Source organism: Vulpes vulpes, chromosome 12, assembly GCF_048418805.1.
Source record: "Vulpes vulpes isolate BD-2025 chromosome 12, VulVul3, whole genome shotgun sequence".
NCBI classification, from domain to species: Eukaryota; Metazoa; Chordata; class Mammalia; order Carnivora; family Canidae; genus Vulpes; species Vulpes vulpes.
Genome location: NC_132791.1, coordinates 166854964 through 166879791, shown reverse-complemented (window position 1 = coordinate 166879791; position 24828 = coordinate 166854964). Strand labels below are relative to the sequence as shown.

Below are 24828 nucleotides of genomic sequence, written 5' to 3'. Positions count from 1 at the left end.
CTTTTTCTTTTTTTTTTTTTTTAAATTTTTTTTTTATTTATGATAGTCACACAGAGAGAGAGAGAGAGAGAGGCAGAGACACAGGCAGAGGGAGAAGCAGGCTCCATGCACCGGGAGCCTGTCGTGGGATTCGATCCCGGGTCTCCAGGATCGAAGCAGGCTCCATGCACCGGGAGCCTGTCGTGGGATTCGATCCCGGGTCTCCAGGATCGCGCCCTGGGCTAAAGGCAGGCGCCAAACCGCTGCGCCACCCAGGGATCCCTGGGTTTCAAATATAAGACGTGAATGCCTTTAAGTCCGCAGACCGTGCGCCGGGCGAGAGTCCGCCAGAATTAAGAGTAGTTCCCTGTGGGACGTTGGATGGGTGGGCAAACAGGTGGAAGTGGAAATTCACATTCATTCTCTACACCTGAAAAAAGAGGTTTTAAAAGGACTCCTCTTGCTTTTGTATATTTAGAAATGTGTGTGTATGTCCAGCTGTCGTAGCCGGTCTTTAGGATGATCTCCATCACCCACTGTCTCCCTCCAAGGCGGATCCTGCTGCCCCCCCACCTCACCTCCTTGTTTTCTGATGTGCTGCACATTGCTCATTCCCCTGCCCCTGGGCCTTTGCACTTGCTGTCCCTTCCTCCTGGAACTCACCGCCTGGCCAGCCCCTCATTACCTCCAGCTCAGGGATGCCCTGTCCCCGTGCCCCAGAGCATTGGTGGTACCCACCGCGCTGTGTTTCTGTGCACCCCAGCCGTCCCCATCAGCCGTGCCACCTCCTCAGGGCAGGACCCGCCTCGTGCTTTGAGTCCCTGGTGCCAGCACGTGGTCGATGGGCACACCAGGCCCATTCTCCGTGGTGGGGGTGGCTGGTGGGCTACAGTGATTGAGCAGTGCTTTGGGTGGGGTGGGGGGTGCTTCTGTGTCTGGGGTGAGAGTGTGAGCCTCCTTCTGTCTTCTTTGCTGTTCGAAGACGGTGGTTTTCTGGAGTTTTGTCTGTTTTTGTAGCAAAGAGTTTCTCTGAGCTCCAAGAGGAGCTCCATGATGCCAGGTGGGAGGCGGCTCGGGTGCGGCCAGAGAGCAGGTGGAGACCCCACACAGTGGCACCACAGCCCCAGACTTTGAGTCCTCGGCTTCCTCCTGAGAGAGGTTCTTTCGACACAGCAACCAAAATACAAGGCAGACGAGCAGGTGCAGGAGCCGGGGGCGGCAGGAGCCGTGAGTGAGCGCTGACGGGCGTGAGCTTTCTCGTAAGGGCGATGTTATAAAATTAGCTTATGGTGATGGCTGCACAGCTCCAAGTACGCTAGAAACCACCGACCTGTACCCTTGGAACCGGAGGCTGTCAGAGTACACGAACTGTAGCTCGATAACGCCGCTGAACAACGAAACCCACAAAGCAGCCGCTAACAAGTGGCTGTGTGCGGTCTACGCCCAGCTCCTGGCGCTCCGGAGAGAGCCCTCCCGCGGGACCCTTGCTATACCCGCTCCACAGTTGGGTAGACTGAGGCTCACGGGGGCCCGACCTGCCCCAGATGGAGTGTTCCTGGGAACCGGGCGCTGCGGGGTGGGGGGCAGGTGCAGGACTGCTTCCTGGGAGCATCTGGCCCGGGACGGAGGGTCTCGAAGGGCGGGCCTCAGGGGACCCGTGCAGCGGACCCTCCGGCCGTGCCTTTCTTCGGAGCGAGGGAACTGCGATGTGACTGAGGATGTTGAGATGAGGTCATCCTGGATGACGTGAGCCCTACGTGTAGTGACCAGTGTCCTGAGAAGGCAGAGGCAGGGCCCGGGGTGAGCGTCTGCAAGCCAAGGAGCACAGACAATGACGGCAGCACTGGGGCTGGGGACTAGGCAGGGGGCCCGGGCCGCGATTCTGGCGAGAATGAACACGGGTCTGTCGCTCCCGCCCCCAGGGGTGTGGTGGCCTATTCCTGCCGCCCCAGGACATTGGCACAGCCCCCATCCTCTGGGCACAGCCTCTGTGTCAGGCGAGGGCCGTTTCTGGACGGGCGTGGAGTGCTGGCGGCTGGCTGTCCCTCTGTGACGGCACCTCTGTGACCCTGTCGGCGTCTGGTCGCCTTTGTGAGTCAGCCTTGCTTGACCCCGTCAGTGCGCAGGGCAACATGTCCTTCGTTAGATTTTTTTTTTTTTCTCTTTCTTTCTTTGAGGATTTTTTAACAGGAAAAGAATGGGGGTAGGGAAGGATCTGGCGGGAGGAAGAGAAGCCAGCTGTTGTGGCTTGATCTAGAATGTTCCCTGGCTTTGCAGGCCGCTCCAAGGGATGTCTTTATCATTCTGACCAGATGACACATGCTTTCCAGAGACAGGCGGGACTCAGGCTCTGCAGAAACCTGCCCCCCCCCCCCCCCCATTTCCCTGGCTCTGGCTCCCATAGAAAACCTCATTGAAATCACCACCACGAGGGCTTTCCTCTCACTCTTTGGCTCTGTTTGAGTTCCTGTCTGGCTTGACAAGGGCTTAAACATGCCACCAAACCCCACAGTCCTCCTGTGGACCAGCTTGGGCGGGCATGCGATGCTGCCTCTGCTGCTGGGGCTGTGACAGGTGACAGGCGCTGCGGCCGCCCAAGTGGGCCCGTGGGGAGGGTTAGTTCTCCACCGGGCCACCTGTGTCCCCTCTGTCCCTGGCCTGTCCACCCACACCAGCTGTGGGTGCCAGTTCCCACCTGCCCAGGCCCCTTTGGAGGCCTCTTGCTGGTCTTGGGAGGAGCCCGGACTCTGGGATCCAGCTCCTGCCCCATCCTCTTTCTCTGCTCATGTCCTTGGGTGCTCTGTGACCTCATTCCCACCCAAGACCTCACATATCCCAGTCTCCCCCACTCACCTTTACCGTTCTCCTCCTGGTCCTTCAGATCCCAGGTCCCAGTCTGCCTCCTCCAGGAAGCCCTCGCTGACCTGGTGCTAGCCTGGGGATGTGCGGCATGGTGGTGAAGGCCCGTCTTGCTCTCTGAGCCTCCTAGGGGCAAGAGCTGGGTCGTGCTCTCTCCCGCGTCCGCAGCACCTGCATGAGGTCTGACAGTGGTGGCACTCCAGAACGGCTGGCCGTGGGGGTGACTCAGAGCTGAGGTCTTCCCGTCTCTGGCGTTGGCATCCTCACCTGTCAGGACAAGCTGAGTGTGCTGCCCATCACCCACACCCTGTGCAGATGCTGGGGTCCAGCCCTCATGTGCCACTGGGGCACCTTGAGGGTGGGTGCTGGGCACTCTGTGAGCACTGGCTGTTGGCAGGGTGCTGGCGCTGGAGCATCGAGGCCCTGACCCGTGACTCTGGGAGGCTGATGGAGGCCAGGAGAGGCAGCCCGGAGCTGAGGACGCACCTGAGAGCCTCCAGCCTGTCTGCTGGGCTTCTCGGCTGGCTCCTAGGACAAGCAGCAGAAAGCCAGTGGCAATGTTTTCCACGGGGTGTGCGCCAGGGGCTCTGGGCCAGCACCCGGCTCTGAAATGAGCCCCCAGGCCGTGGGACTGTCCCATAAGCAGCCCCCCTGGACAGAGCACCTGGCCGAGGGCCGAGGGACGGCGGGCCTTGGGAAGGCAGCTCCCTCCCTGGGGAAGGAGGGGCCTCCAGAGGACGGTGTGCTCTGGAGCTAACCTGACGGCTTATCTCCAGGGACGGCCCCCACCCAGGGCTCCCGCCGCACCCCCTGCCGCACCCCTGCCCAGACCCCATCCCAGGCGCTGATGAAGCTCAGCTGACAAGGCCTTGACTACATAACCCCATAGGCGTTTTGTCTTGTTTGTCTCTGCCGATGAGCTTCCAGGTCCCCCACCCTGGTACTGGCTCCTCCCATGCCCTCTCGGGGGGTGGGGCTAGCTCGCACAGACCCCCCAAGACCTCACTGTAGGTCGCTCCTCCTCCAGCTGATGCGTCCCCGTGATGGGGAGGGTTGGGCACAGGTGGGTGGGTGGGGGCCCCCTGATGGGCATGTGCGCCGTGCGCGGTGCATTTAGGGACCATCAGACTTGGCTGGGGCTCCCTGCGTGCTTCTGCACATGTGGCAGACACCCAGGGGCAGCACGCAGCTCTCAGCTTATCCGCTGACCACGGCTGCTTGGGGCGGCTGAGAGGAGGACCCCCCGGAAAGAATGCGGGATTGCTCAGTGCTGCCTGCCCTGGAGGGGCGTGGGAGCAGCCTCTCTGCCCCACTGCTGATGTGGTTTCCAGGGCCACCCTCTGCACAGCTCTCCTGTGGTTCCTGAAATAAAGCAGCCTCGGGGTTATGCCACCAGGGATGTCCCGGGGCCGTCCTCCACCCCAGGGTCACCAGGGCCTCCCGGTCTGCTCTGACTGAGGCAGCTCTCTCTGATGCCCTCTACCTGCCTGCCCCCTGGAGTAGGGGTCAGCCCTGTGCCTCACGCTCCATGGGCCCTGCCAGGGGCTTGGCCCCTTAGATCGGGGTCTGGGGGATGGACCAGGACCTTCTCCACTGATGGGCGGTGCTGCCAGCCAGGCCAGAGGGGGAACCCAGCTGTGGGTCCCCCGGGCGTCCTGTGTGCTGGGCACGTGCCAGCAGCATGGCCTGTGCGGCCTCTGTTCCACGGCCGCGAGGCTGGGGCCCATGGGGCCTGGTGATCAGCCCAAGGATCTGGAAGGCCTCAAGTCTAGGCCTGTAAGGGCACATCCAGGGCTCTCTGGCCAGGCTCTGGTGTCCTTCCAAGGAGAGCCCACCTTCCTGGCACCCCTGAAGGACAGAGGATGGAGTCCTGGTGTCAGGCAGCATGCTGGAGGCTCAGTGTGGCCTTTTCTGAGCTGGGTTCCTGTGATTGTGCAGGTTGACGGGGCCTGAGAACCTGCATTTGTGGCCAGCTCCTGGTGGTGCTGTGGCTGCTCTCACGTGCTCTCCCTGCCAGCATCTCCCTCCCCTCTCCTCTTCTCCCCTGCACCAGCCCTGACCCTGCTCCTGCCCAGCCCAGCCCAGAAAGGGTCCACCTCCTTACAGTGTATCAGAGAGTGGACTCACAGGGAGAAGTCATGTGGGTTTGCAAAAGCTGCAGCCTCGGTGTACCGTCGTGGATCTGAAGGGGCAGGCGAGGGCAGGTGGGGGCAGCGGGAGGGCGGGGCGGGTCACTGGCAGGTAGGTGGTCCTGCTCAGGAGGCCCCGAGCACACCCGGGCTGCAGGACAGCACCTCGTGGGCAGATGTGCAGAGCAGGCCAGCTGTGGGCAGATCGGACTCAGAAGCTGGCTCTGCGTCCCCTGGGCCTTCATTTCCCCTTCTGTATGAACAACGCCTGTTCCTACTTGGAGCCTCTGCTGACGGGTGCTGGGCTGCAGGGCTTGGGGAGGCTTGGGTTCAGAGAGACAGGTGGCACCCACAGCCAGGTGCTCCGGGCACTGGCTCAGAGGGGGTGGGAGCGGGCTGCACCCCAGCAGGGGTGGGGGTCCCGCCCTAACAAGGGGGAGCTGTCACGACCGTGTCTGCAGGAGCAGCTGGCTCCGAGTGGGCCTTCCCCATGCTCCGTACGGAGGTCGGGTCGGGCTCTGGCCTGCTGGGGTGGTGGAAGGGCTCTCTTCCTTCGCTCTTGGAACTGGGTTTGGCCTCAGCGTCTCGGAGCCACCAGGCCAGTGGGACTGGCTCAAACCAAAGGCCCGAGGGTGACTCGGGGACCAGAGCTGGCTGAGGAGGAAGTGATGGTGCCAGTAAGGGGCTTGTTTGTGGAGGAAACAGCACACCCTGTGTCAGCTGGGCCGCGTCCCCAGATGCTGCAGGGGGCCGAGGGTGGGCAGCCAACCAGAACTGCTCACCCTGGGTCCTGGGGGCTGGACGTCCGAGGGGGCATGTGGGCAGCCTGGACCCTCCAGAGGCCTCTGTCCTGGGCATGTCTGTGCCCTGGTCTCTGCTGCCTGGGGGCCACCCTGACAGCCACATCTTAACTCCATCAGTGGTCATGCCAGCTGGTACCGGGGTTAGGAGTCCCAGTGTGTCAATTGGGGGACACAACGTGGCCCTTCACTTTGACACATGTCCTCTGAGGCTGCAAGCCTCCCGGGCTCAAGAAAGACAAAAGCTGCATTTTCCAGACGGGAAGGGACATCCATGGTGACCCTGGGTGGCTGCTAGAGCACAGCTTTGTCACACGTGGTCTCAGAGCCGCCAACCACCTCCCCGGGTGCCTTGCCGGGGGTGCCCCTTCATTTGGTGCACTGGCGCCTGTGCGGGCAAGAGGCCTCCGAGCCTCCCTGTGGAAGAGCGTGCTATTCCCGCTGTGGCCCACAGGTTCCCGCCACTGCCCTCCGGGACTGGGGACGCAGCCGCATGTGCGATGCGGGCAAGACCTCGAACCAGGGGCACCTGGTGGGCACACGGGATGTGCTCCTGTTCAGTGACATCAGGCCCCTCCTTAGCCACGTGGACCCCCATTGCCGGTGTCCTTGTCTCTGCTGCCAGTCCCGGGGCAGCCCGCTGTCCCCTCCCTGCGTGGGGCCGCACGGACCATGGAGGGGCCCAGGGCTGGGCTCAGGGGGCCCAGCAGACGGCACACCAGAGGGATGGGTGGGGGGGCCCGACACACACAGGTGTCCCTGAGGGCCGCCCTGGCTCGGAGCGCCAGTGGGCTTTCGAGCGCAGCCCTCCCTCGTGACGGCTCTCAGCGTGTCCCTTAGTTGACTGACCCACTGCTCTCCGGCAGGTTCAGTAACGTAGAAACAGGGCTCACGGCGCCAGCTCGACGCCTGGGGAAGGAAGGATTTTGCGTTAATAATTGTTCTGGCCCTGAGCTGCCAGCTTTTCTTCCAAGTCCTTCCCTGGGCCCCATGCAGGGTGGGGACAGACAGGTCGGGCACTACCTGGTTGCGGGGGGAGGTGGTCCCCAAACCCGCAGCAGGCTGGGGAGCGTGTGCAGCCCGGAAAGCCCTGGCCACGTTGCAGCATGGTGACCCTCAGACATGGTGCGGGGGTGTCATGGGACCCTGATCACAGGAAGGGGCCAGAATCAGAGGCAGATGGTGGCTGCCGGGGGCGGGGGTGACTGCTGATGGGGCCGGGGTTTTGGAGCTGGAAATGTTCAAGAGTCAGTGGTGATGACCGCCCAGCTCTGCCCCGAGCTGTAAAAGGGTGAACCACGGGGTGGTTGGTGTAAGAGACAGGGAGCGGGTGGCAGTCACAGCATCTGGACGCCACGGCCAGTGTGACCTCTCCCGGGTCGCCTCTCGGGAAACACGGAGGCCCCTTGGCCAGTGGCCCTGGCGGGAGGGGCAGGTGTGGTGTTGGGCAGGTGCCTGGGTACCATGGAGGCATCCTCAGCCCCGAGGCCTGAAGCCCCGTGGGCCACCCTGGGACCTTGTGGGGTCACGAGGGAGAAGGGACATCTGTTTGGACCTTCGTTCAATGGACCTTCAGTGTGCCCAAAGTGTGTCTCCCCCTGTGAAAGGCAGGCCCTCATGTGGCCCGAGACGCATGCGTGTCTTGCCCCACTTCCAGCCACACCCCCAGGGCCCCTCTCGGCCCAATCCCTCCATCTCCATCCTCACAGGGCCTCCGCTGTGCATCTCTGTCCGGCTTATAAGGACACCAGTCATGGGATTGGGGTCCCTCCCATTCACAGCGACCTCATCTGAACGAAGCACATCTGCAAAGATGCCATTTCCAGAGAAGGTCACATTCGGAGGTTCTGGATGGATGTGAATTCTGGGGGAGGCTGTTCACCCCCTACAGGGGCTTTCAGAAAGCAGATGCCTTCAGATGGCGGTGGCAGCCTGAGTCACTTATCGAGACTCCTGACACCTTTCTGAGCTGGAGGAGAACTAGATCATCAGGCCAGACCTCTGTGCCTCAGTGTCCCCATCTGTCCGGGGTGTGGAAATGAGGCAGGGGTCATGTTGCAGTGTGGAAGACCCCTGCCGCCAGGCTGGTGAGGGGTGCGCCCCTGCAGCAGGGCCCCCGTGGCCCACCTCTGACACCCAGCACGACCCCCCCCCCAAGCACCCCCAGCCCCTGCCAAGGCCCCTTCAGCCCCTCGGTCACCAGCACTGGTGCCAGCAGGGGCCTCGCAGCCACATCCTATGGCAACCTGACAGAACCCTGGGCCCCTCCTTTCCAAGAGACCTGCCTCCACAGAGTAACAAGCAACAGAGGACTGTGAGGAAAGACACATTCTGAATTGGGTGGTGAGGAGTCCGGCAAGGCTGGAGACCCCAGAGCTGGGGAGCCCGTCACAGGGTTACACGCACCCCCTGCTCTGGGTCTGGGGTACTGCCTGGGGGCAGGATGGCCTCAGTCCAGAGTGGGAGTGGGCAGCCGGCTGGCTGTGGGGTCCGACTCATGCACCTGGGAGGAGGGGGCCACCTGGCAGGGGGGGCTGGATGCAGAACCACTGCGGGTGGAGGGGGAGTGGGCCGCGGTCAGGGTGGGGGCATAGTCTGGGGGCTCCAGCGTGTGGTGCAGTGGTTCTCAGAGGTCCCCGGCCCGCCCGCCGGCAGCGTCACCGGAGCAGTGGGAATGCAGGTCTCTGGGCCCAGCCCCGCAGAGTCAGATACTCTGGGGCAGCCAGGATGTCCAGTGTGGCCCATCTGGACCCAGTAAGGTCACAGTCCCAGGTTCTGGGTGGACGGGGTGGCGGGGGGGACCGGTCCAGTACAGGTTGCAAGGGTGGAACCGGGTGGGGGATGGACTGGGACAGGTCACCCCGCATCCTCTGCCACCCTGTCTCCAGTAGCCCGAGGTGGTGGCCCGTGTTGGAGGGAGCCGTGGGGCGCCGCCCCCTCCCCGCCTGCCTGCTGGGCCCCTGTGGGGGTTGTGGGGGCAGGGGGCTCAGGTGCCTTGGGCTTCACCCCTCCACTCACTCACCCAGGGGGCCTGACTGCCCGGCCGGCCCTGAGAGTCTCCCACAGAATCAGCCCTCGTGACGCGCCGGGAGGCTTTCTTCTCTATTAAATGCACTCTTCTTGATTCAATTTTATTTTAGGGTTGGCACAGCACAGTCTTTCTCTCTATGTGTGAATGTATGTATGTAAATACACGTACGATGTTGGTGAATTAACGTTTGTGGTATTTTTACCAAGCGAATACATGGAAACCAAACAGTGGCCCCTGCAGGGGTGGCATGTGAGTGGGGCCAGGGGTGCAGCACGCCCTCCTCTCTGGCAGCCTGCCCACCATGGGAGGGAGGGTCCCCTGGGGGTGGGGGCTGAGGCCCTGTTCCTGGGCTCGCAGGACCACGCCCCACTGTGCTGGCCTGGAGGACCTGCCGCAGTGTCTGGGCTTGAGGCCGGGTGCTCACGGACGGTCTGCAGGTAGTGACCAGGCTCTCACCGGCCAACGAGCCAGGCCCCACAGGCGAGGCATAGATGCTGCCCAGACGTGCTGTGTCCAGCAGAACCCCTGCTCTAGCAGCAGACCTGCCTCACCCGGAGAAGGCGAGGGTGGGGAAGGGGGCTGGGGTGTGCTGACTTTGTTTACAGGGGTTTGGCCAGAAATGGAAGGGAGCATCAGTCTTGATGGGCTTTTTATTTTTATTTCAAACATTTTATTTATTTCAGAGAGCAAGTGCGCACGCACAGGAGCAGAGGGAGCGGGAGAGGGAGAAGCAGGTTCCCCGCTGAGTGGGGAGCCCGATGCGGGATTCCATCCCGGGACCCGGGATCACGACCTGAGCTGAGGGCAGATGCTTCACCAATGGAGCCACTCAGGCGTCCCTTGATGGGCCTTTTGGATGCGCCCCACATGGGGGAGGTTGCTGTGGCCCAGCCACGTGTCCAGTGGGGACGGAGGACTGGGGGGGTGGCACCCACGTGTTTACACGTGTTGTTGGGGCTCCAAACAACGACCCGCTAGCCCGACACTTGGGGGGATTTCAGCCGAGTCCTGCATCACGAACACACGCTCTCGCTGCTGCTGTAGGAGCCCTCAGACTCGCTGCTTTAACCAACATGAAATCTCATGCATGTTTTCCTGCAACTCCATCCCGTGCGCCACCTCGTCTAATCCAGCCACCTGCACTTGGCTGTCGCTCTGCAAGCTCTAACCACGCCTCCTCAGCGACCGTCCGTGGCAGTGTCTCTAGTGGCCACGCTGTGCCACCCGTCTCTCAGTCCAGAGCCATTTGGGCTCCACATCCACCCACACCTGATTGACACCAGTAACTGTTGGGAACGGGGAGACTAGTGGGCAGCAGAGGACGTCCCGCCTTCCTGGGGAGGGGCCTGGCGGGGGTGTGCGCCTGCCCTAAGCCCCCCTCGTTCAGCCTAATAGCGCCGGGCCCTGAGCCAGACCCTCGATGCTGGGCTTCAGGTCATCCTGGCCCCTTCCAGTGGTCTTCCCTGAGCTCACTTGCCGTGGCCCCAGCCGCCAGCAGTGAGAGTCTTTGTGGGAAGCCCCTGAGGCCCCTGTGAGGCCGAGAACCTTCTTCCAGGCCCAGGGCCTGGCCATCCCTCCCCGGAGCCACAGGTCTGAGGGTGCCTGACGTGCCCCTCGCACCCTCTGGCACGCCCCGTGTGTGCGACCGGCTGGCGCTGCTCTCCTAGGTCCAGTTCGCTCGGTTTGCTCGTGAACATGCCCACGGGTCAGCTTCTTACTGGAAGGCGCCGGGGTGCGGGCCCTCATGGGGCTGCAGACGCCAACAGGCCTGCCCGTCGTCTGTCCACGGCGCCCCCCCCCCAAGTCCAGGAGCCCCTGGGTCCCCTCACCTGACCCTCTCCGTGGCTCCATTCTCAGCCCGCACGACATACTCCTTTTTCAGCATCCCAGCTCATGGGCAGGAGTGCCCTGCACACCCACGGGCCGGGCCTTCCTGGACTCGGTGCACGAATGTGTCCCAAGGCCCCTGTGGACAGCACCTGCTCACTTGCCAGCCGTGTATCCAGGTCCTGGGTGGGGGGCGCCACAGTGTGGGATGCACGGGAGCCACACGCACTTGGGCCCTGTGACCATGGCGGGCGCCTTGTCAACACCACGTGGTTGTTCAGAAGCCCCCACGCTGGGGCAGGGTGGGAGGGGGACGGCCTCCCTCTGGGTGACGGAAACGTCCTGGAAACAGACGCTAATACTTGTTGCACAGCCTGGTGAGCGCGCTCACTGCCCGACTGCGTTTCTGGCTTGTTATATGAGCTTCAATTCCGTTGAAAAACTCAGTCCCCAAAGAATCATCTGGGCAGGAAGTCCAGAGCAGGCCCACTGCCTGACAGGGAGGCGGGGGTCCCTGGGGTGCTTCGGGCCGTGGGGAGGAGTCACTGATGAGAAAGGGCCAGGGCCTGGGGAGTGCAGTGCAGGCACGAGCATGAAGACGCTGGAAACCACTGGGGGCCGTAAATGGGGCAGTTGTACAGCACGCAAGTTACCGCTGGATGGAATGGCCATTGCCGCAAACCAAACCACCACATGGAACATTCTGGGAAGAGCTGTGGCATTCCCCCAGAGCCAAGCTCCGCTGCTGTGTGTTTCTGGGCATGCTGAGAAGGCCCCGTCAGCAAGAGCACCTCTCCTCCCCGGGCCAGGCCATCCGGCTGGGCCCTGTCTGTCCATCTGTGTTCGGGCTGCGTCTCAGCCTCAGGACCTCGCTGCATGGTGACGGCCGCTGGCCTTGCAGGGCCAGGAGAACACCGTGTGGGGCGCTTTGAGCAGAAGGTCAGGGGGACATGGGGACCCACCCAAAGGCCCCTGTGCACCAGGGCTGCGGCCGAGAGGCTGGGCAGGGTGTAGCAGAAGCGGCTCCTCCAGGGCTCCTGGGAGCCCCGGCACCTGGGGAAGGGGTCCCCACCTAGTAGTGACCACTCGTCAGCTGAGGAGTCATTGAGGACAGTCTGCCCCTCTCAGGGATGGGCCGTGGCACACTGGCTGCTCCAGCGCTGGGAAGCAGTGCCCTGGGGCCAGGCCAGCAGGCAGGTGGGAGGCTCAGCCACCCGCCTCTAACCGTTAGAGGAGGAGGATGAGGAGGAGGAGGAGGAGGGTCCCCTGGAGTCCGGAGCTGGAGCCTCTGGGACCTCTGGGTGGGGAGGTCGTCCTGCCGGCAGGTGCACCACCACCCACCCTGGGGTGTGGCACCATCAGGCTGGGCCACTGGCTCGTGTATGTGTGTGGAAGAGTCGCCCATGTCAGGCCTGAGCTTAGGGACTTCGGGCCCACACGTGAGGTCAGTGGTGCCAGAGTCTTGCCGGGGCGGAAGCTGAGTCACACAGAAGCGTGACCTCCCGGGGCCATGGCTCCCCAGGAAGGGCCGTGCCTGGGCTCCATGCGGCAGTCACCCCCAGTTAAGAGCCAGTGGGAGATGGGCTTCTCCCAGTGCAGAGCCCGTGGGAAGCGGACATGCTTTCTCTCTAGAGACCATGATTCATGCTGACTTGGGGAAACCTCTCAAACTCTGAGCTGGTTTCCTCCACACATACAGGAGTGATACCAGCTTCCAGAAGGTGCCAGGTGATGGCCAAGACCGTGCCCTGCAGCGAGTGCTGAGGGTCGGGTGGCCGTGGGCCAGCAACCGTGAATCCAGCCCCGTCACCCTGGCTTCCCTTCCCAGAGCCCAGAAGGTGCCATGTGATGGGATGAGGGAGGAGGGCAAGGGGGTAGAGGCGGCCACGGGGTTGGCGCTGTCTCGCGAGGGGAGTCTGGCTCTGACACGGTCTCCAGCGCTGCCCACCGATGCCCTCACTGGGCCCGGTGCCAGGCTGGAGCTGGGGTTCCTTATGCCCTCGGACCTGGTCCTGGCATCAGGCCTGGCCTGTTCGGGCTCTGGCGCCCGGCCGGCAGGTTGCTCACCCCCATTTGTGGCTGGGCACAGGTGTCCCCCAACTCTTCCTTCCCGGGCAGACCAGCATTGATCAAGCTCCTGCTTGTGTCGGAGGCTCAGAGACGGACACGACACGGGGAAGGAGGGAGGCTCCTTACCGCAGGAGCTGGTGCTCGCTCGCCCGGGGTGAAGGCTGTCCTTTGGGCGCAGACATCTGTCCGAGGCCAGGTCCCGCCCTCGCTGTGGGGGGCCCTGTGCCTGGAGGCATTGGCAGACCCTCGGCCGGCTGCTGGGTGGGCAGTATGTTGGCTGAATGACTACAGGAGATTCGGAGGCCACTGGCCCTCCGCCTTGCTTCTGGGGCCCTTACCGCCCTCCCTGCCTCCCCCTGCCAGGACCTCCCACTCCCGGGCCAAGGCCGAGGCCGCCCTCACCGCAGCACAGAAGGCTCAGGAGGAGGCTCGCATCGCCAGGATCACTGCCAAAGAGTTCTCGCCTTCCTTCCAGCACCGGGAAAATGGTGAGTGCGCATCCCACAAGGGGCATCCGTGGCACCGCAGCACACGCCTCCCTCAGACGTGCATGTCGGGGTGCGAGGCTTCGGCATCACCCGCCCCTGCATGCCTGTGCACCGCCATCTGTGCACCATGCCTGCTTTCCATGGAGGTCACTGTCCGTGTCCTGTCCCTGCCCTTCCTGCTCCGGTCATTCTTCTGTAGCCACTCTGCCCACCCGGTGGCTCTCAGCCATGCAGAGGCTGCTAGGACAGCTGAGGAACTAGGGCTTCGGTCATCATGAAATGTGCATCGCCACATGGGACTGGGGGTGCTGGCCGAGGTGGTTGGCGCAGCTCTAGAGCAGGGGGCGCTCTGGGCCCCTCCTCCGGCAGGTGCTAGAAGCCCGTGCGTGTCAGCCGGCTGTATGCCCCTCTTTCATCACGAGGGGTTAACAAGGGCACAGCCGCGTGCAGCCCGGTGAGCCCACAGCCTGGGGCCAACAGGTGGCCTGGAGCCTCTGGGGTGAGTGATGACCAGAGGCTGCGGAGGCCCTTAGGGTGGACCAGCCGCCCCATATCTTTCCACCTTTGGAACCCCCGAACCACAGAAGGTTAGGACTAGAGAGCAAGAAACCACTCAAGGTTTTAGGGCCATGTGCCAGTCTGTTCTGAGATAACCCCAAGCTCTCCTACAGCTTGTGGCTCTAGGCCTCGCGGGTAGGGGTTCTGGCCTCCGGGGCAGCCAAGAGGCCAGGCCTGTTTCTGGGAGGCAGGAGGACCCGAGTGGCCTTGGCAACCCCAGGACTCTTGTAAGACAGGGGACGCCAATGTTGGGAGTCCAGCCACTGATACTGCATGTTCTGCCCTGATTCTGACAGTGATACTTCCAGGAACGACTTGTGCTCTGGAACTAATCTCAGCTGAGAATAATCTCCCGGCTGGTGGCCTGGGCAGTAGAGGTGCTAGAGCCTCACAAGAGGGCACAACTCCCTCTGCTGTGCGGAGTCCACAGGGCAGCTGGACCTGCAGCCTCCAGGTCTTACCACAGGGCATGGCGTCCTGGGCGCCCTGGCCCTTGGAAGTCCCAAACACAACAGGGCAGGGGTGTGATCACTGGCCCCCTAGGAACCCCAGTGCGGGAACCAGCCCTCGGTGTGGAGCTTCAGACCCTGTGCTTGAAGGGGTGCACTGTGCCCCCAGATACACAGCCTCCCCGGGACCAGGTAGGGCCTCCTGTGGTCACCAACAGCCACGGTGACTACTCAGGTGTCTGAAGCTCTGCCTTGTACTGCTCCCTGCCCCATCTCAATATTCCAGAGGCAGGAGCAGGAGCCTTGTTGGCGTGTGTGGCCGATGGCATGGTGCACCTCTCCTCCCTCATAGACGGAGGGGCCGGGGCCCAGCCCTTGCCAGGCTGGGGGGCCATGTCTCCTGTGGCCCTTGCTGCCGCAGCTCAGAGACTCCAGCATGGGGGTGGAGAGGGGACAGCACGCTGCACCCAGGGAGGCCATGAGACCCTGGAGAAGGCCTCCTTACCAAGAGGCTTCCTTCACCTTCTGGAGGGACCTGGAGTACGGGTGGGCCGTGGGAGCACAGAGCAGGCTGGCCGTGCACTTGCACACTGAGCCTTGGGTAACCAGGGTGTAGCCAGGGGGGTGGACTGGAGCCTCCGTCCACCACTGCACCGTGGGACCTACCGTCTAAGTGCCCGCCAGGTGGGGGGCCTGTGGTTCTATGAAAGGGCTTTGGGCACCATGGCGAGGGCCTTCGCCCCATCCTGCTCTCCTGCGGTCCTCTAGTGAGGTCAGGCCTCACGAGACACCGAGGGTGTGAGTAACCCCACCCGTGTGTGCTTCCCGCCCCTCCATAAAGGGCTCGAGTACCAGCGGCCGAAGCACCCGATCTCCAGCAGTGATGTCGAGGTGGCCTCCACGGGGACGCCCTTGCAGCAGGAGAGCCCCGAGCTGTACCGCAAAGGCACCACCCCCTCGGACCTGACCCCCGACGACAGCCCCCTGCAGAGCTTCCCCGCCAGCCCCACGGCCACCCCGCCCCCGGCCCCTGCCTCACGGAACAAGGTTGCCCACTTCTCCCGGCAGGTGTCGGTGGATGAGGAGCGAGGCGGGGACATCCAGATGCTCCTGGAGGGCCGGGGAGGGGACTATCCCCGCAATAGCTGGGGTGAGGAGAAGGCCGGAGGCTCCAGGGGCATCCGCGGCGGTGCCCTCCGCAGCGGTCAGCCTGCGGACGACTTCCGCTCCCGAGGCTCGGGCCACAAGCAGCCCAGCAACCCCAAGTCCCGGGAGCGGCGGACGGAATCACCCCCCACGTTCTCCTGGACTTCCCACCACCGGGCCGGCAACCCTGGCTCTGGGGGTGCCAAGCTGCTGGAGCTGGACGAGGAGAAGCTGAGCAACTATGAGATGGAGATGAAGCCGCTGCTGAGGATGGACTCGTACGTGCAGGAGGTGCACCCCCAGAAGAGACGCTACAGCAAGGGGGCGGCCTGCCGGGGCTTGGGGGAGGACCACCGCGCCGACGACCGGGGCTTTGGGACCCAGAGACTGCGGTCCAAGTCCCAGAACAAGGACAGTGCCAGGCTGGGCCCCTGCGCGGAGCCCGCGGTGCAGAGGTTGGAGAGCCTGCGGCTGGGGGACCGGGCTGAGCCACGCCTGCTGCGCTGGGACTTGGCCTTCTCCCCGCCCCAGAGGTCCTCACCTGTGGCACTGGAGTCGGACGAGGAGAACGGGGACGAGCTCAAGTCCAGCACGGTGAGCGTCACCGGCCACTGGCAGTGCGGGGAGGGACCCTCCCCAGAGGAAGCCTGGGTGGGCAACAGGGTATGCACTTGGGCGGTTCTAGAAGCTCCCAAAAGAAACAGGGCTGTAGCGGGACTCCACTGCCTCTGAGGGTCCTCCCCTGCCCTGGCAAGGAGCCCTTGCTAACACTGGGTTTGAGGACGGTCCCAGGTCCTGGAGAACACAGAGAGCTGGCCAAAGCAGCTGGGGCATTGGGCTGCACCCTGGCTCAGGACTGCTTTGTCCAGACCACACTTCTCTCACCTCTCTGCTTTGTCCAGACCTTCCCTTGGGGGCCAGGCGCTGGGGTCCTCCCACGATGCCCACTCTCATGGGCAAGGCCATCCATGCCAAGGCTTCCCTCCCCACGAGAGCTGCAGTCTTCACAAGTAGCCTGAGAATACAGCCCCTCTGGCTCACCTGCCTTTGGGATCTGACACTCAGGATGGGGTCATGATCTAGGTCACCACGTCCAGTGGGGGACACCAGGGCTTGCTCACGGTCCTTGTATGCCTCCAATGGCAGGCAGCATAGAGGATAGAACGTTGGCTCTGGGCTGGACTGTGTTGGGCCGGGTGGGTTCTCACACAGGAGGGACCTTCTGGGACCCTTCCCCTGGAGGCTTCCACCCTGCTCCCCTGGCCACAGCTTCTCAGACCCGCCTGGGCCAGCTGGGACCTGCAGCATCAGCCCACGAGGGCCTGTTCACCTGCTGGTGGAGGGCCACACGCCCCCCATGGGGTATGCAGAGCCTTGGACACATCTGGGACCCAGCAGAGCTGCCAGGTGGAGTCAGCATCCATGCCTGTGCCCAGGAGTGGCACCATCTGGCACGTCAGGGCCCTGTGCTCCTTGAAGGGAAGCTTTCTGGGGTCAGGTGCCTCTGTCCTGTTGGTGGGCTGGTTCCTTGGTGTTTCTGCCTCCCCGTGCCCAAATCCCACCACAGAGCAGCCCTGAGTGCATCTGCTGGGCCAGATGAGCTGGCACCCAGAGCTCCGGCCACTGACCCAGCAGCCAGAAATGTCTGCACACATTTGTATGTGGTACGTGTGCCCATGTGTACACACATGTGCACAGTGCATGTGAAGTTATTTTAGGAAGCTGGATGAGGGACAGGGGTGGGAGAGGATCACGTTGGTCCTCTGGAAGATGAAGCGCCCTGGGGGAGAGGCACAAGCAGGTGGCTGGCTTCCAGCTGGGCTCTGCTGGTGCCCCTCGTCCAGCACGCGGCCTCTGCACTCCTCAGCGCTGAGGTCCCAGGGACAGCCAGCCCCAGGAAGGGAGGCTGTGGCCCGGGCAGCCATGCTCCAGGGGCAGGAAAGGCCGGGCGTTCTGGGTGGGCCACATGGGAAATCCGGGGGACAGTCATCTTTCATTCCAGCTGCAGAGCTGGGGACGTTTCATTGAGGCCACCTGGCGCATGGGGAGGGAAGATGTACAGGGGCTGCCCGGACCAGTCACTGCAGCCTGAGGAGGAGGACCCTCTCCCGGCCTTGACCACAGCACCTGCTTGGGGGAGGGGCGGGGAGGGGGCAGGCCGGGTGTGGGCTCAACTCTCCTGTCCTCCTCCTGTTGCAGGGCTCGGCTCCCATCCTGGTGGCCATGGTGATCTTGCTCAACATCGGAGTCGCCATTTTGTTTATTAACTTTTTCATCTGATGAGATGTCGCGTTAGCAAAAACGACTGGTGTACAAAAGGGACCTTAACACACGACAAAAGGGAAGGATCGTAACTCGGACAGCCCGACAACCACTTCCGAGTCTTTTCACAGAACAACATGATTGGGTATTACTCACAGTTTGCCTTTTTTTCTGGGTAATGTTTTTTGGATTTTAGCCAAAATTCTTTGCTTGTATAACACGATGCTGTGTGGCATGGCAGAAGGAGGCCAGCACGCCGACCCTCCAGCTTGGTGTGGAAAGGAAAGGGATCCCAGCAAATCAATGGCCGAAAACTAAAGCGGCCACGGTCCTCGCCGCCATCACAGCCGGCCTGGGACTGGAAGAGGAGGCAGTGGAGGAAGGCCCCCGCGTGTCCAGCTGTGCCCGGCCGATGGGGAAGCAGCTGCTGTCAGGCTGAGCACAGGAAGTCGGCTACCTCTGCTTTTCCTTTGGGTCCTGGCAGAGTGAGCGGGTGACCGTATGGGCGTGCAGCAGGGGGGAGCGGGAGTGCCATCCCCGTTGGCAGCAGCCTGGGCGTCTATTCGGAGTATGTGCTGTGTACTTGAGGAAGCAGGGACCTGCTGCCTCTTCTCTTCCCCCTGAAACGCCACATCCTGCCCTCTGCTCCCTCTGGCCTTGGAGGTGAGGCTAGCTCCCCACAGAGTCTGAAAGGAAGGTCCTTCTGCTCCCTGGGTCTGCCCCCACACCCACGCCCACCATCCTTCCCCCCAACCCCTCCCCCATCCCCAGGAAGCAGGGCTGCAGACAGGACCGGGGGCGGAGAGTGGCGTGGGGCCACTTAGCCCTCAGGCTGGCCCCAAGTGTGGCATTTGTACACTTGGCATGCAGCAGGTGTATCCAGGTACCCTGGCCCCGTCCAACGTCTATGGCAGTGACCTGGCCCTCCACACCATCCTCTCTCACGGTCACTCAGCACACGGTCCCTGCAGCGCTGTCCTGTGTGGGCCTCCCCTCCCCTCCCGATGTGCACACTCTGTCTAGATGCCTCATTCGTACCCTGGAGCTGAACTGGTCCCAGGACAGGAATGTGAACGAAAATTCCTAAGCAGTCGTAGCTTCTCCCTCTCACCCGAATACACGTGGTTGAGTTTGGGTCTATATCCTCTACCACTGTTGCTCCATCATCCAAATGAAAGAAAAAAGGTTCCAGGAGGTTTGGGCGCCCCATGGTCTTAGCGCTGGAGCCAGCCCCAGCCCGTGGGTATGGACGTGTCTATGGGGCATGGCCACGTCCATACACAGGCCTCTGCGCTCACACCTGGGACGGCCCTCACCGGGAGCTTCCACAGCCGTCCTGGGCCCGGCCCGGCTATGGACTCTGCCTTGCTTTGCTTATGTTCAGCTGTTTCTCTGCTACCTTTCAAGCAGATTTCTTTACTACACTGCACTGGATTGCTATATTTTTAACCAGAAATAAACTAAAGATTAGAGCATGTTCCAGTTAAAGCCAGTTTTATTTTTTCCGTTCTACATTCACTCCCCACTTCTTCTCAGTTTGGCTTAGTCTGGGGGTCTTTTTTGGGGAGTGGGGACATAGGAGAGGGAGGCGAGGATCCGTAAGAAATACGTTGCTGGTAATGTCACTTTCTAAAGGGAAATTGCATCTTTTTGTACATCTTACTTTCCGTTCTTTTTTTTACTATCGAGTGGTTGCTGCAGATCTGAGGTGAACCAAATAAAGACTCCTGCTCCTTGCAGCTCAGAGTCCTCCATGCTGGGACATGGGTTTTATAGTTGTGTTTGTAACTCTTCATAAGGACCACAGATTTTAGTACATTCTGGTAACAGGATGACACAAAATGGTACCTACATTTGGTTACACACACACGTGCGCGCATGCATGTGCTGACCTGGGAGGCGCTCAGATAAATGTGTGTATGCCGCCCGGTGAAAGCAGGAGGGGCTCACACAGTGACTGGCTTGGGTCACATCACGCATCTGACCACTGAAACCACAGCTGTGGAACCCAGAGCGCTTGCCCTTTCCCTGCCCACCGGGGAACTACCCGTGGGTTCCACGAAGACCACAACGTCCCAGGTCTCAGAGACTCTAGAAGTGGATCTTGAAGTGGTTTCCAAACTGCTTAAGGACCGGGCAGCTCAGCAGGCATGAGTGCTTCCGTACACCTGGCTGGCTTTTCCTATAGGCCCCAAGCCTTGGGATTCCCCAACAGGTGTGCCTGTCCTACTTTGGGGCCAGGGCAGCTAACCAGCATCTCTCCTGCATGTTCCCGATGGACGCGCATGTGGAGCTAGAAAAGGTCACACGGGACTGTCAGGAAGCATGGATGGACATGCATGTCAGGGCTGGCCCCCTGTGGTACCAAGTGTTGACAAGTTTTAATTACTCCCAGAACAACCTCATGAGAGTCCTTTTCTCCCCTGACAGCTGCTTCCATGTGCTAGATGTGAAGTCAGAGGCCAAGAGCTCCTGAGTTGGGGCCTGTGGGGAAGGGGGCAGCCAGGTCACCGCTCCATGCCCAGCTCTTGCCGCCCTCCCTGGGCTGGGAGCCCTGAAGTCACATGTCACCTAGAAGACCTGGGCAGGATGCTGCCCTCCCCTCCCCGCCCCCGGGTTCAGCAGGGGAGCTTGTCTGTGCCCACGGTACACCTGCTGCATTCACCAAAAATGTGAGGAAACTTACATGGCAGGCTACCTCTGCTTTCTGAAATTTGCTCAGGGCCTGTAAAGTGATTGGATAATTTCAAGCACATGAAAAATTATTCACACTTCCAAGCTTCCTCATCATTAGCACACGGGATTCCCAAAGACACAGAGCAGGGGTGCAATACAGACGCCCAAATAAGTGACCAGGAAGAGGACATCGATGGAAAAAACTTCCGGGTACCCAAAAAAGTGCAATGCCCATTGCCAAAATCGCTCTCCCAAGAAGTCCACAGCCACATTTACCAGTTGATAAACTCACGTCTTTGCTGAAGCTACTACATGGGCTATGAGCACATGTACGCAAACGCAAACACACACACACACACACACACACACACACACACACACACACACACACACAGTGGCAGAGTGGGCTCCTCAGCACCTGTGCCAACCCAGATGCCCTGGTGCCTGGACTCGGCTCAGGTCTCACCAGCCCTCGGTGCCTGGTTTTGGTGCCCACACCAACAGGCACCCCACATCCTGGCCAATACCTGACGTCCCCACGTGGTCCTAGAAACACTCCCTTTCATTTTCAACAGTCCCAGTTTGGAGGATAAATTACACGGGCACCCCACTTAAAACCAAAGGACGTTACTGAGAGCCTGACGGGCTCCATGTAGACGAACACCTGAGGGTACAAAGAAGATAATGTGCTGGTGTTTTCTGCATTTTTTTAGTTTGGGTTTTGGCCACCTTTCTTGATCCCCTCCTGAATCAGCACCAGTTGTGGGTCCCCTCTGGAGGCAGGTCTCATGGGCACTCGGGTGGACACGCCTCAGACACCCACAGTGCCCTCCTCTGGAGGCAGGTGCTCACTTCCTCTTTACAGACACAAGAGGACACCTCTCTAAACTAAGGAGAGGGCCAGCCTCAGGTCTGGACTAAGCTCACTTTCTCCAACTCCTATGGGTCTTGTCTTCCGGTTTTTCTTGCCTTTGGTCTCAGAAACTTAACATAAAGGTGCCTACTAGATTTTAAAGCCTCTCTGTCCACAGCCGCGTGTGCGGCCTGACCCCACATAATGGCCAGTACGGAGCAGAGCTGATGGCGTCTCATGTGTCCACGGTGTCCTGCCTTAGACAGGATTTGCTCATGTCAGATAAGCATAAATGTGAAGCAACAGGACCAGGAGTTCAGACAAAACAATGAGGAACAAGGGTGAAGTGTGCTCTTGCTGGCAAATGCAAGGTGCCTTGTTAGTTTTGTTCCCTGTCCAGGCCTGGCCATGTGTCCCGCGATACTGTCCGTAAGAGAAGACTGGAAAAATGATCTGTCCTCAAGTGTCCCTGAGATCTGTTCTCATGAAATGTTGCTAACTCAGCCTTAAAAGCAGAAAAAGTACAGTTGCCTTTGTTCAAAAACAGAAAAATGAAGCCGTATTTTTACAGTCTGAAAGCTCTGGAAACCAAGGGTCGCAGGTGCTGAAAGCCTCCATGGAAGAGGGTAGGGAGGACACCAGGCACCTAGGAAAGCTGCAGACAGGAGACACCAGCACCATGTGGCGCCCGGATGGTGAAAACTACTAAGGACGGCCTCACCTTCTCCAAAACTATAGCCCATGAGCTAGGAACAGAGGTCGCTTTCAGAGTCTGCCTCTGCGTAAAACCCCCACATGGAGATACTTGAGAGGTAGGGGGACAGACGCAAGCTCTCTGGCGTGTCCTTTGACCTCAGAGAGGCAGGCAGCCCTGCTGAGGGCAGATCTGCGCAGTTGAGAGCAGCCCAGGGCCAGAGTAGGTGCGGCAGCCCCGGCCTAGGGCTTCAGGGGATGGCGGGCAGGGAAGGCAGAGAACAGCACACCTCATACCTACCTCACTTGTCTGCGCCTCCCCCCACTCCCACCTGCTGAAGACCCCCACACACACCTCATTGCTGTGTCTGTGCATGCCCTCTCCCACTGCCCTTCCATCCTGTCTGAGCCGCAAATGCCCGGTGACACAGGGAAGTGGCAGCCCAAACTCATGAAGGGCAGGAGGCCCCAAGGGACGGCAGGGCAGGTGGGCAGGGCAAGTGTGGGCTGGGCCCTGCTCCCCCTACTTGTTGCTACTAGCACCTGCCCCGACGATTCATTCCATGCCCGCTATGAAGGTCAGAGGTCAGCGTGTGATCTAGCAGAGCAGCTTGAGATTTCTAGTCCCCTAAGATCAGAGTTATTGTCTCCCAGTGCTTCCTGTGCGAGGACACACGTCACAAATGAAGAGCTTTCCATCAGATGCTGTTCAACCACGAGGCCAATAGCACTCCTGCCACCTGAGGAGGTCTCCTTCCCTGAACACTGTCCATCCCCAGGATACCCTATACCCTCGTCTGCCTGCGGAAGGCAGGAGTGAGGAGGAGAGCTGCCCCCCAGGCACCCAGCAGGGAGAAGAAAGGTGTGGGTACAGGAGGGGGGTAGTCAGCTCCACAGGCACGCCCCAACACAGGCTGCTCCTGCAGCCCCAGCTTGGGATCCCTGGGTGGGCCCTGCTCTATGTAGCACTGTCACTGCCACCACCAGAGCAATGTGGCCTGCACTTCCAGCCTGATGCCCGCTGGTGCTGGGTCGGCCCTGTGCGTGGAATGCCGGCACTCGGGGTTACTGGCAGGCGGGGACCCCCCGCTGCCGAGCTGCTGGTGCCTCCAGTGCACTGAGCTGATGATCCCACAGCTGGACTCTGCTTACTTGTACCATTCACCACGTCCAAAGAAACAGCAACCGCTGTAGCCTGATCGAAACAAAACCGACGCAGCCCTCACTGCTCAGGTGAGCAGCGTGTGCACACGTGCCCTCACACTACACAGGAGACCGCTCACCCTGACAGAGATGCCTTTTTGTGAATTCTGACATAAATCGGTCTCGATCTGCGTTTTCTCTTTCCCACTTTCCCCCTGGTGCATGTAAACTTTAATACAGTGCAATCGTTTGTGCATTGACAAAAAGGGAATGTTAACTATGTTTTGATTTTTCTTATTGATGAAGCGGCTAAAAATGTTACCTCGCCATTTTATCTTTTAGCTGGGAAAAATAGCTTGGTTACTTATAAAATGAAAATTAAATACTTTTCCTTAATGAATGTAACACTTCAAATCATACCACTATTATGTATTTCACTATCTGAAAGCAAGGGATACTGTCAAGATTTAAAACAATTTTGCTCCTTTTAGTAATAAACATCATTTGAAAACTTTGGGTCCCTTGCATCATCTCATTACAGATCAGGGTCTTCACGGCAATCTCCTTCTAATGCCAAAATTTTGAGAGGGAGAAATGTGAATTCCCTCTTGGGGCAGAGCCTGCATTCCCCCTGGATGCAGCCCTGTGTCCTAGGTCTTGGGCAGGAGGGCTCTGGGAGCCCAGCCTGACATGCACCCCCTCCTCCCTGAGTTAGCCCCACCAGCACCACTGGCCCCACACACTCCCCTCCACAGGCTCTGCCCCAGGGTCTCATGGCATCGCTTTGTTCAGCCTCCTTTGATTTATGTTCATGGGGAGCTTACTCAGCCTTCCTTTCTGACGAGTTTCTCCCACCTCAGGACAGCTCCCTAGATATACTCGTGTCTTTCCAGACCCACCTCCCCAGTCCAGAGCCCTGGCACATGGCTCCCCCACTCCACAAGCCCAGCTTAGGTCTGGTCCAGAAGGTCCCACTCCTGCTCGGCACCAGCAAACCAGGCCCAGCACTGGCCGCACCCATGGGGGCTCAAGTCCTGATGGCTTATATCCTTGGCCACTGGCTGCACCCTAGCTTCCCACTGGGCACCAGTGCTGTTGGGTGACCAGGCCCAAACTAAACCCAGCACTGCCCATGCTCTCTCGCAGAAAAGAAATGAAGATGCCTCTGGTTATACTCAGGAGCCACTTGGGCCAGTAAGACAACACCGGTCTCTGGTGACCATGCACACAGCCTGCTGTGTTCAAGACACCCGGCACATACATGGCAGTCACTTCGAAGGCTGCTTCAGTGGACGGCAGATGGATCTCACACTCACTCAAGCAGAAGCAGGTCATACCCAGTCCCAGTCAACACCATCACCATCTCCTCACCCCAGCACAAGTGGGGGGCTGGTTCCCAGGTGTGAACCTCACTTCGGTCACCTGAGCCTGACCTCCCCTGGGTGGCAGCCTCTGCCCCCTCGGTGTGTCTCCACCAACAGCTAGCTGCTGACTCCCTGCCCGTACAACTTGGTAAAAAAACCCAAAAGATGTCAAAGTGCAATAAATACCATCTCGTATCTTCTAGAGACAAATGGAAAAACACTCTGAATGGTAAGGACGTCCAAGCTTAACTGGTAGTTCCCGGATATTTGTTCTATCCAACCCTACCCCAGAAATCCACCACCTCTGACCAGCCCTTTCGAATCCATCCTCCTGCAGCATGACCCAGAGAGCTGCTGAGCTGCCCCTGGGGCTCAGGGAGGATGGAGAACTGTTCACACTTGGACCCCCGCCCCCAGCCCCCTAGGAGCTCTGCTGGTGTCTGAGGGGGTGCAACCAGCAAACAGGCACTGTAGAGAACAGGGCAGAACCCAGTAACTGGG

The 24828-nt window shown here is 60.6% G+C and overlaps 1 protein-coding gene across 1 annotated transcript in view; it reads left to right on the top strand.

Moving 5' to 3' along the window:
• Positions 1-19337, top strand: part of JPH3 (junctophilin 3) — an 81577-nt gene extending 62240 nt beyond the window's left edge. The window contains exons 3-5 of the mRNA XM_026004955.2: positions 13059-13183; positions 15032-15930; positions 17536-19337. Coding sequence (XP_025860740.1) covers positions 13059-13183; positions 15032-15930; positions 17536-17616 — 1105 coding nt within the window. The 3' untranslated portion in view covers positions 17617-19337. The remainder of the gene's footprint in view (positions 1-13058; positions 13184-15031; positions 15931-17535) is intronic.
• The last annotated feature ends 5491 nt before the right edge of the window (positions 19338-24828 follow it).